General features: G+C 38.4%; 1 protein-coding gene across 12 annotated transcripts in view; it reads right to left on the bottom strand.

Moving 5' to 3' along the window:
- Window positions 1-12,018, bottom strand: part of MPDZ (multiple PDZ domain crumbs cell polarity complex component) — a 1,139,709-nt gene that overhangs the window by 1,108,522 nt on the left and 19,169 nt on the right. For all 12 annotated transcript variants that reach the window (XR_007505031.1, XR_007505032.1, XM_049794701.1 and 9 more), the window contains exons 5-9: window positions 11,665-11,804; window positions 9,415-9,628; window positions 7,338-7,466; window positions 5,905-6,108; window positions 2,240-2,354 (exon numbers count right to left, since the gene is read on the bottom strand). Coding sequence is in view for 10 of the 12 variants with exons in the window: in XM_049794701.1 (XP_049650658.1) it covers window positions 2,240-2,354; window positions 5,905-6,108; window positions 7,338-7,466; window positions 9,415-9,628; window positions 11,665-11,804 (802 nt within the window). In the remaining 2 variants the exon portion in view is untranslated. The remainder of the gene's footprint in view (window positions 1-2,239; window positions 2,355-5,904; window positions 6,109-7,337; window positions 7,467-9,414; window positions 9,629-11,664; window positions 11,805-12,018) is intronic.

Genomic DNA, 12,018 nt, shown 5'->3' with positions numbered 1-12,018 from the left:
AATTATTTTCCTAAAGAATAAGCCTGATTAATATCAGCTTGCATTGGACCAGATTTCATTCAAAATCTTACAATGCCAAATTCCCAATTCTTGCTGCAAAAGAAGAAATATTCTAACTGATTTTGATCTAAATGTTGAAACCAACATTGACAAAAAATGTCTCCTGGCTCTGGGTCAGATTTAAAACTGCAGGTCAAAAAATTCAGTTTGAGTACACTAACCTGGTAAATTCTCTATTTTCTAGGTACTTAATAACTGCTGAAGAAAATGCATGCTTGGATAACCAAACACAGAAAATTATAAGCAAGCAGGACTACAACTTACTTTTGAACCAGCTTTTAACTTATACCTGTAAGTCAGTATTTGATCTAATAAAAACAAAAAGAAAGACAGAAAAGAAAAAAAAAAAAAATCCAAACCCCAAAACAGAACCATTTTAGACAGTTACTGATTTTGAATCAGAAGGAAAAGTAATATATATATAAAACACCTACATAAGGGACATTTTACAAAAAGAAATCAGTTTCAGGAAAAACACACAGGAATTTGAAACAAGTTCAGCAGCTTAGTAAAGTGAAAATCCATGGAGCTCCTACATGCACACTTTGCATAGTATTATGTGAAACTGAGAAAAATACTAGCATGAACTGGCATGAAATCAGAACCAAGGGTCACAGGCCTGTACCACTGGTATCAGAAATCTTAACAGAACTTAGTTTCTCTCAACAAAAGATCTAACTGTAAATGAATACATTTGATGGGAAGATAATCCACTACAAAATGGGGTTTAACAGCTATCAAGACACCCCAGTGCCTTTGCAGACTTGAAACTCACCTTTTACTGGGCCTCAATATGACAAAAGTTAGCAGGAAGGAGGGCTAAATCTGTTTTGCTCTATTGACTATATTCAGCTTAGGAAGAATAAGGCTACAAATATATTTAAGTCACAATATCAACAATTCTTTTCTGTTTTTTCTTAATTTGTTGTTTACTCAGGTTTTGTGAATAATTAAATGGCTGGTCTTACTAACTTCCAAGTGGTTTTATATACTCTTAAGAGCTGTATGGTAACATGACGAGTTGCTATTTGTCATTCATGAAAGATTCAGCCAAAGATCTTGTTGTCCAGTAGTTTTACTGCTGACAGCAAAGTTGTTCTTTAACTAAGTGCTAAGTCACAAAATTAAGCGAGATGCCCAATTAGTTCCTAAGGCAAGAATAGTTTCTAATGCAGTTACATGCAGCATGATAACTTAAAATCAAAGACTGGTGATACTCCAACACTAAATCAGTTAAAATATACTATCAGATCTATCATGTGTTCTACAATTTAATCTGCTTTTTGAAGATTCAACTGGAAGCTGCTAAAGAGTGGACTTACACAAACTGTGACCACCTATCCTATGGAACAGATAGTTAAAATTTAGTCCAGCTTCTGAAAGCCAACAAATTACATCTATAAACCGCTAATAACGTGGGATATTTCTATCCATATGTTTTTCTAACAATATATACGTGGGTAAAAGTCAAACCAATAGCTCTTTGAGAAGTTTTACAACACATTCAACAACTGTCCCTTCCTAGCAGTACTGCATTTGCCAAATTCACCCTAAGGAGGGCTAACAGAGTTTTGGACCATTTTTCTGAAAAAATGCAGTGGAAATTATGAAGTAAAAATACACAACTGTACATGAACACTGTTGCATTTATTTATTTAAACAAACATTTATTGGCTGCAACAGCCCAGAGATCAACAAACATTTATTCTATCCAGAAGTCACTAAGGCATTCTTGATCTGCCATCAGTACTCTACACATTGTTTTTCAAAATAGTAACAATACCTCCTAAAACTACTCAGAATACTAATGTATCATCTTGCAAGAACCTTTTAAAAATGAAAACATAATTTTAAAAGCCCAGCTAGTTCTAACAAAAATGGCTCAATGGCTCAATCTATTTTAGAATTGTTTTGCAAAAACATGTAAGCACAAGCTTTAGCCAAAAGTAAATATAAAAATTGATTTAAAAATGCTGAGGTGGGATTTTATAATAAAACTGATTGCTTCTAATTTGAATGTCCTTCTCACAAATCCTTTTTCTTTACAAACTTTAAAAAGATTTTAGATAGTCAAGGTGGGTTTTAGAGATGCTATACCAAAACTAAAATTAAATCTTTGATGCACGTATACCACAGCATGCAACAGATTGTATAATAAACTGCAGGAATCAATCATTACCTGACGTTTTATCTCCAATGTAACCAGCAATAGTTATTCCTAATCCCTGGTTGTTTTTAGTGAGTTCAACGTTAAATTTCTCCCCATCTTCACAGCTACCAACAGAAGCATCTGCCTAATAAGGAAAGCGTGATTAGAAAGGAAGCTTTTTTTTCTTTAAAGATCCACCACATTCTTTGATGTCATTAACAAGTAAAATTAGACACATGTAAAAAAGAAAGTACCAACTTTGCTTCTGCAGAGAAACTAGATGTAGGTAACATACCTCACTGTAAAGCAATGCACGTCATGCCCTCCCCACCACACCACCCCTGGGATGTTACCCTCTAATCTTTAAAATAATAATTAGATGACTAAAATGACTGGTGAAATTTGTACAAATTAAACAATGAGGTTCTTGCACAGTAAGTTACACAAACCAAGCTTAAACGTTAGACTATGTAGCTTGCTGCCCTTCTGGGACCTCCTCAGAACCAGCTTTAGACTGCTGTGTTATTAAAAAGAAGAAAAAAACCCCCACAATATATTTTGTATTCTTTTTGTTTAAATTCCTCTTCAATAACTGTAGCTATTTTTTTCCTATGCATGCCAAGTTTAAAACATAATAAAAGCTATTACTAATGAGGCAATCACATTTATTTTGAAAAACTTAAAAATTCTGTTTTAAAAAGTAGCAATTACACTTCCAGCTAATTAAAAAATTAGAATCTCTGCTAATGTCTACTACAACCCTTTGAATTTCAATAACAAAGAATTTTGGGGGTAATGAATTCATTTCTTTATTGTTAATAATTGTATATTACATATTAAAATCCCATTTCAAAAATACTGCTTTTGTATTAAAAGAAAAAAAAACTTATAAAACTTCATTTCAACTTAAAAAAAAAATTTTTTAAAATTTTTCATCTTTCAGTGGTCTAAAACAGATAGTTACTAGCCACTTTCAGCTGATATGTATCAGTATATGATTACATATACAAGGCTTCAATTTTCATTGTATTTATATAGACATCAATATTTATGCAAATATTTAAAAGGAGAATTCACAGATACAGTACAAATCTATCAAGATCCTGCTATACTCTTATTTTATTCTGTCTGTTCTGCATGACAAATAGAAGCTAGTATTTTTTAAAGTGCCAATATGGCAAACAGGCAGATAGTAACTAAACTCAGTTTAACTAGATGAGTATGCATGCGCCAAAAAAAAAGACAACTTCAGGAGAGCTATGATGCTACTTGCCAAAAGAGAATCTGACTTCAGTTCTTTATCTGAACAACTCCACCCAAAACCACAATCAAACACAAGAAAAATAAATTTCTACTGCTTTAATTACATCTCTGCTTAATAATTCAGGATTATTTTGGCCACAGGTAATGCCACTAAAAAACAGCTCCAATTTCTATAACCTCATGAATTTTTACAGGATAGACATCTACAGGGGACATGATGAAAAGTTCCCATTTTGGAAAGTTATTCTGCTCTCAATAATAACTTCAAGAGCATCATGAAGTCTTCACCCACGCTGTATTTGTCGGAAGAAATTAACAAACCAAACTGTTTCCATCATCATCTTCACTCCAGATCCAAATTAATGAGGCTTGCGGCACCATTAACTGGGTGCTCCCTCCAAGAACAAGACTTCATGCAGGCAGCAGTTTGAAAATAGCCTGCCTCCTGCCAGGACAGATGCACCAGGAACAGGGTATTGAAAAGGACGGAAATGGAGACAAAGGTGGCAAGAAGTTAAATTTTGCCACTTGGCAGCTTTGAGCTATTTCCGCGGTACTAGAAATCCTATACATCCTGCAGTCGCAGTTATGGCCTTCAACACTGCAAAATATAACCTCAGAAAGCCAAATACTGAAGAAATATACACAGATGTAATTACCAAATTCGGCTTCTCTTTTGAGACTGCTGCTTTTCAGACGAGTAATATTCGGGCTAAACACCGATCCCTTTATCTAAAATACAGCCAAATACAGCACTCTGAGTGCTGTAGAGACACGGAAGTACCCGTCTGTTTCTCCTCTTAGATGCTCAGAAGACTCCATGTCAAGAATAACTTTCTTTGCCTTATAGCCACAAAAAAGGTGATGAATATACGTTTGTTTTCCAAAGGTACCACTACAATCGACAGAGGCAAAATAACAGTAATCATGCAAAAATTACTAAGGCTTTTTTTCTTCCAAAGTGACCTATCTGAAAAGTAATTTGTAACTGGAAAGAAAATATCTAGAAAAACAACAGGAAAATTTAAAACAATAAATTCTTTGTAAGGCATAAATTCTGTAGGCTCAAAACCAAACACCTTTTTCTTCTGTCATTTACTTACCCTACATATTCACATTTAAATTTATCTGGTCATAACTGTATGTGACAAACCAATACTGTTGCTGTCTCCCATGAAACCAGCCTTTGCTGCAAACATGTAAATGACCTATTTTGTAGAGGTTTTGAGCTGACAGGACATGATAATATTTACAGCATTTTTTAAGTGGCTGACAGTTGTAGAGGAGTAACAGCACAGAGAGTACATTCATCAGCAGGGGAATAAGGGTAGCAGCTGGCTGACTTTTTTTGGAAGATGTCTAGCAAATGAGCAATGCCAGGTAATGTAGGAAAGAAGCAGCATCTGTGTGCTGGTTGGCACAGGAAGGAATTGTCTGATGGTTAGCTGCAATGATATGGAAATAAGAAGTGTTCCTGGAGAGAAGAACAGGCAGGCAGAGAAATACTACACAGCCAGCTTGCTCTGTCTGAAGAAAAGACTGCATGGCTTCAGTTGTTGCGAATGTATTACTGCAGAATGATGAGCAACCCAGAACCAAACGTTATTCAGATCATACTTAGGGAACTCCTAAGCCTTGATCCCAAAAGGCTTCAAGCATATAGTTCCCTGCATTGTGGACTCATGACACTTAAATTCTCCCAGACTTTCAGCTGAGAACACTGCTACTGGGAAAGAAAATCCTGGCTTTTGAGAACATAAGCGTGAAAGACATTGCTGTGGTTTAACCCCAGCCAGCAACTAAGCACCACACAGCCACTCACTCACTTCCCCCTCACACAGTGGGATGGGGGAGACAATCAGAAGGAAAAATTCGTGGGCTGAGATAAGAACAGTTTAATAGAACAGAAAGGAATAAAGTAATAATGATATTAATAACAATAATAAAGTTACAATAATAATTAAATTATCAGAATATACAAAACAAGTGATGCACAATGCAATTGCTCATCACTCACCATCTGATGCCCAGTTAGTCCCCGAGCAGCAATCCCCCCCAGGCCAACTCCTCCCAGTTTATACACTAGGCATGACGTCACGTGGTATGGAATATTCCTTTCGCCAGTTTGGGTCAGCTGTCCCAGCTGTGTTCCCTCCCAATTTCTTATGCCCCTCCAGCCTTCTTGCTGGCTGAGCATGAGAAGCTGAAAAATCCTTGACTTAATATAAAAACTACTTAGCAACAACTGAAAACATCAGCATGTTATCAACATTCTTCTCATACTGAATCCAAAACATAACACTATACCAGCTACTAGAAAGAAAATTAACTCTATCCCAGCTAAAACCAGGACAGACATTCAAATAGCAGTTGAAAGAAAAGGAAGTTTGAAGTAAGTTTGCTGTGAGTTAAGTATATTCACTGTTGCTTACCTGTTTCTCTGGTGTGGAAGTGGGTACCGGTGTACCTGGAGGGACTGCCGGTGGAGGTAGTTCCTCAATAGGACCTCTTGCAATCACCAGTTTCACTCGATTTCCACACTGCCTCAGAACTTGTGCCACCTGCTCACTGCTCATTCCAGCTAGGTCCGTATCACCAATTTTCAAAATGTGGTCTCCACTACACAATCTCCCATGCTGGAGGAAGAATGATGAAAAAGATCTACTAGCATCCTGCCATTTTTCCCACGTATCATACAATTAGAAAAAGACCACCTAGCTTTAGTCACTTTTAAGACATATGAATCAGGTGACGTTTTGGGTGCCAAGTCAATAACCTGATAACATGGAGAAGAAAAGTAGGTTGCCTAATGGCACACTAATTTTACTAGAAACTTCCCCAGAAATATACAGGACATCCTTTTTCAAGCAGTCAGTCACCCGAGCACTGAAAAAAATGCATGTGGTTATGGCTACTACCTACTGGTATTTAACAACTGCTTGGAGATTACAGAACTTCAGGTTTCATTTCCAAACACACTTCCAAAAGACAGCATACAAACACATATTCAGCTTTGCACTTCTGTTTAAAAACTGGCCCTCAGGATTAACTGTAACTTCAAAATAAAATACTTTTCTCCCTTACTGTGATCCAGTTATTTGTATTGCTTTCCACTGGTTTACTCTCCTAATGATTTACCTTTAATCAATAAAAAAGCTTCACATGAATTTAACCCATATGAAAAGTACTTAAAGAGACAGGTCTGTAAAAGGAACCCATCTACCTTCTCATGGAAAGAGTGCAGCAGTAAACCCTATCCATGCATCTCCAGGCCTTGTTATCAGGCCACCACTTCTGTGGTTGGAAGACCGACCAGTCTCTGTGTCTATTCAATCCTTGACCATCACTAACACAGCCCCAGATACTTGTCCAACGGAGAAGCTAGAAATGAGCTATTATCACCAAATGCAGTTCATATGACCTTTTCAGGCAGAAGCAGAGCCCATGTCCTGAAGCAGACACATGAAGGCACATGCCTGCTCCAAGCTTCAGTTAAGCCCAGTAGATAGAAGCAGATGCTTTTCTTAGCTGTCAGGGCAAAGCAAGTAAGTGTTTGGTGTGTGTCCCCACCCCTAGATTACAACCAGTACATTCATGAAAGAATCAGGAGTCTAAATGCATCTACACCAAACACGTATAATCTGAACAGGTTTGAAAATGTGATTTAGAGCCTAATGCAACTTTTGCATTCAAACACACAGATCCCCTGCACTAAACACACCTTTACTGAGGATAAACTTCACCACTTGCTCTCTCTTTTTTACACTTATGAGGAAAAAAGCTACCACTAAGTAGCATGATTATAAAAATAAAGAGTAACTCCACACCCTACTGAACAGTAAACAGAAAAATAAGTTGAATTTACCTGATCAGCCACCCCTCCTGGGAGGATGGTTTTAACAATCACTCCAGTTGTCTTTCCTCCCACTATCCCAAATCCCAGACCTGAGCCATCATTTACCAACTCTATGGTCTCCATGTGCTGCCAGTGAACCTAAAAGGAATAAATATAAGCTTGCAAATGATTAAAATAAAGACACACATATTAAAACTTGCAAAATATTTTCTCTTATTTCTTGGTTATGTTTTTGAACAAAGGAAGGTGGAAGGAAAGTGGAAATACAGGCCCTTTCTAACAATTACTATTAGGTATAAGATTACATAATATTTAAGCAATAAATTGCTCATTCCCTAACAGTTGGAATTTCTCTAGTACAAACCAGAGCTGGGTAGTGGGTCAGACCTTTCAAGAACTCGCAGAATTAATTTAAGAAGCAACCCACGACTGTCGGCCTCCATGCCCCATTTCGGTCAGTGAGAAAAATACTGCTGGTAGGAAATCTCACAGGACTGTAAATTAAAATCTTCAGGTAAGTGCATGTTCACATCGGCTACTGTAACAAAGCACAGCAGGAAGCGTAAACCCAATTCAGATGTTAAGGCTGAAAGCAGCACCAGTGTCACAAGGTAGGCATTAGCAGAACTGCCCCCTGTATAATGAACAGATATTGGGTTATCTGATGTCAACAGCACTGGAAAGAAGTAGCTCTGATGGCAGGCCTCCTGTTCTGACAGGAGGAAAACTCCCCTGAAAGAAAGGCGAACGCTAGCTCACTCTCATGTGGCGGTACTGAAGGGACGACTGGAAGCTCCTGATATTGTTTCTCCTGAAGAACAACCCACACCATAAACTCATCTGAAATTTAAAACCGCAGCTGGTCCTCCACCAACTAGGATCTTGAAAACAAGCAGTTATTCTGGAATAATCAAGGTACTGCAAATTCAAAGCCCTGTAGTACCTGTTTGGGAATCCGCAGTCTTAACACTAATCAATGATGATCAAGCAAAGCCTGAAGGAAAAAGAATGGCTCTAGATAAGCTGCCTTACCCCAGCATTTGAAAGTGAAGGGAACACAAGGATTGGGAAAGGCATGCATAAAAAAACAGAAGGAGTTGTAGCAGGTTTGAAAGAAACATTTTTTGAAGCAAGGGAAGCTGTTTGGAGAATATGCAGGCAACCACACAGAGAAAGAAGTGTGTCTGTCACAAGAATACTGGAAGAGAGCAGGCCTCTCCTATGTGCTGACGGGAAATGTTAGGCCAATCAGCTTTATTCCTGCACACAGAAGAAAAGAATAATTCTGAAATTTGTTCACTAAAGGTCTTATGCTTATGATTAAAATAAACACTAAAATAGCTGCTTTTTCCAGACTGATTGCTCTATATACTTCTGATTATCGACTCCCTTAAAGAAAAGCCACAGATGACTGAACAGAGAAACCTACAGAAACTGAAGATAGGCCGTTTCATACCAGGCCATTACATGAATAAGATATCAGGAAGAGAACGTGCAGTTACTATCACCATGTTTCTGAGCTATGTTCTCTACACCTAGATGTGCAAAAGCTTTCAAAGGAAAGGAAATGTAGCAGAGCTGTTTTATGGGGTTCCTAAAGAATGTCCCTACACATGGCATTTTGATGGCTCTCTCGGTGTATTACTTGAGTCTCACCACTAACAGACAACAGAGAAACAAACAGAGAACCACCCATCCAGCTGGTGGTGCAGATCAGATTGCAATGCTTCAAAAATTTCTGTTTGCCCAAGCAGAAGGCGAAGAGGAGAAAAGATCCCATTTCCTGCTACCTCAAAATAAAGCTTCATATAGTAAGGTAAACATGCTGTATTTGCATTGGTGGATACAGAGAATTTGGCAGTCGGGAAGAAGGAATATGTCCAGGATCAAGACGCCCCCCACAGCAACCTTGAGTATTTTCTACTCTTTGCATAGGAAAATGTACAACAAAGATAAACGGAAGAAAAAACTCAATGACTGTGAAAGAAATGTACAAACAAGTTACAAAAAAAAGTCTCAAAATACTAGATGCAGTAAACGCATACATGCCCAGAACTGAATACACAGATGTTTGGGGTATACTCACCGGGTTGGAATGGGCTGAAACTGTGCTAGCAGCAGATGGAGACCGGGAAACTACAGGACTGATGAGCTGAGGGAAAGTGCCCCTGGCCACAACTAGCCGGACATTATCTTTTGCTTTCTGTAGGATGCTGATAGCCTGTTGATGTGTAATTGTCTGATCAAGGGCTTGTCCGTTAATAGCAAGGATTTGATCTGCTTCCTTCAGCTTTCCATCTCTGTCACGTATGGGTAAATGGGGAAGGGGGACGACAAAATAAACAAACAAGAAAAAACAGAGAAGTGCTGCCACAGAAATTACAGTATTTTGACAATTTTCCAGTATTTTTAATAACCTGTTCTCTATTCCCCCCACTTTTTAATCTCTCCCTGCAGTTTTGCTGAAAGGAGCTGATGCAGCACCCTGGTGATCGCTTCCTTTGAAGCTAATCCCACTGCCACTCTCCCCTGGCTACTACCCCCTAGCTAGCTTTCTTCTCCCTGGACCCCCATGCGAGACTAAGCACATTAGATCTCAGTCGCTCCCAACTATAGCCTGGGAACTTATGTTTATTCTTGACTTTGAGCCTCTTGCTTAACAGACCAAGTGCTCCACTTTGTTCAGTGCGCCCACTCTGAATATTCATCAAACCATGGAGTGGAACACACTTTCATCAAGATGTTATGGAAACAAATTTTGTTTTGCACAAAACCAGGGGGAAAAAAAAAAAAGAATGGGAGGCAGAGAGAGAAACAGGAAAACAATGATAAAACAGATCTCTTTTAAAGGAGTGGAAAAAAAGCCCTTAACAAATTAAAAAATAACTCTTCACTTTCTGACAAAAGGAATCACTACTGTAAAATTACATACTGAGCCCTTCCCCAGATCTACTTCAAAGGAAGTGTATGAAGCCTACACAGATGAGTTACCCCCTGCCTCCTCCACTGCTTCTATTGCTTCTGCAACAAACCAGCAAAAACTCTGGAATCTTGTCTTTGACATCCCAAAGTGGCAATGCTTTGAAAACAAAGGGCAGCAACAAAAACAATGATCCCTATTACACCAGCTTTTGTGAGTACCTACAGTGTAGAAGCCAAGGTACTCAACAGCATTCAGGAAAAACACTATTTAGCTTCAACCCGTAATATTTTGACTGTGAATTTGAACTGTTTTTCAGAGTGCTCTTGAAGACTTATTATGACCAGGGCCTTTCTGATTTATGAGCCCTGTAGCAGTTGTTGAATGTTTCTCTTCTCATCAGTGAACCGGGCAGGCCCTGATTCAGTAAAGATAGGTCTCAACTCCATGGAATAAGAGAAGTAAAAGCAAAGACCTCTTGAAGGGGAAGAGGGGGGAATAAGAAAAAAAAAAAAAAAAGTAAGTAGAATTTAGGCAGATTTAAAAATAATGTAATGATATAAAGCATGCCACTTTTCGTAACTGATTTAACTCTGTAGGCCACACTCTGCCCTCTGTTAAAAGGACAGTGTTCAGACCACAAATCATCAGAACACTTCTCCCTACAGGACAGTGAGAAATAGCACCAAGATGACTTAGCCACCTCACACAACACGCAGAGTACACCACAAAGCAGCTCTGGCCAGGATCCTAGTCAGCAAATCCACAAACAGTGATACACCCCACCAGACTGCAGTGAACCAGTGCTGCTGCCATTCACCACTGAGTTCATTTGCTCCCTCAGGCTGTTCTTACAGCAGAAATCCATTTCTCTCAGCGCTATTTGTGGAATCAGGACTAGAGTCTAAAACAAACTTTCAGCAAGCTATTATTATTGCTGAGTTTCTGGTAATACCAGCTGAACATCTCTTTAAGAGTCCAACAACTTTAGATCAAGCCTTGCGTGCTGGGTTTCACACCTGCTCAGTGCGACCCTACCTAACAAACAACCCTGCTAGTTACATGCAATTTTTTTTGCACCAAATTTTTTGGAGGCCCATTCAAGGATGGCAAAATCGGTATTTCAGCTTTAAAAGCCATGACACTGAACAGTAACCTCCCTATTTTCCCTGTTGGAAAGGAGATATTATGAACAAACCACATAGAAACTACTAGAAATTCAGAACTGATCATATGCTGCCCTGTTCCAACATTACATAAATTGTAGTGATAAGTAATTTTAAATCTGCTATGATGTATGGCTTAGAACACAAGAGAAACATGGCCTTGTACCACAAAAACAACAGCAGTAACACAAGTAAATTGCAGTGTCAAGTTAACACTTGGCACGGTAAAATATTCCAGTAGTGCTCTTACCTATGTGCCACACTTCCCTCCTGGATTTCTTGCACAAATATTCCTAGTTCTCCCCTGTTTTCACTCTTGAGTCCCACAACACTGAAGCCCAGACCACCACTTAAAGGTTTAATAAGCTCAATGGTCTCAACAAGACGACCCTGTTCAGTACAAGAAAAAAAAAAGGTACAAATGTTAAAAATGTTGAATAGCAGCATTAATGAATGTGGTAAAAAACTTGGAAATGAGTTTCTAATTTGACGGCTACAGCTGGACAAGGCTATACTAGCTAATAACTGAAACATAGTTGTTCACTTCCAATTTCTTGCTATCATACAGAAAAGTGACAATATTAAAGATTTGAGAAATACATAT

This window comes from Accipiter gentilis, chromosome Z, assembly GCF_929443795.1.
Source record: "Accipiter gentilis chromosome Z, bAccGen1.1, whole genome shotgun sequence".
Lineage (NCBI taxonomy): Eukaryota > Metazoa > Chordata > Aves > Accipitriformes > Accipitridae > Astur > Astur gentilis.
Note: the sequence above shows the minus strand (reverse complement) of the source record. Positions and strands in the feature narration are given on the sequence as shown.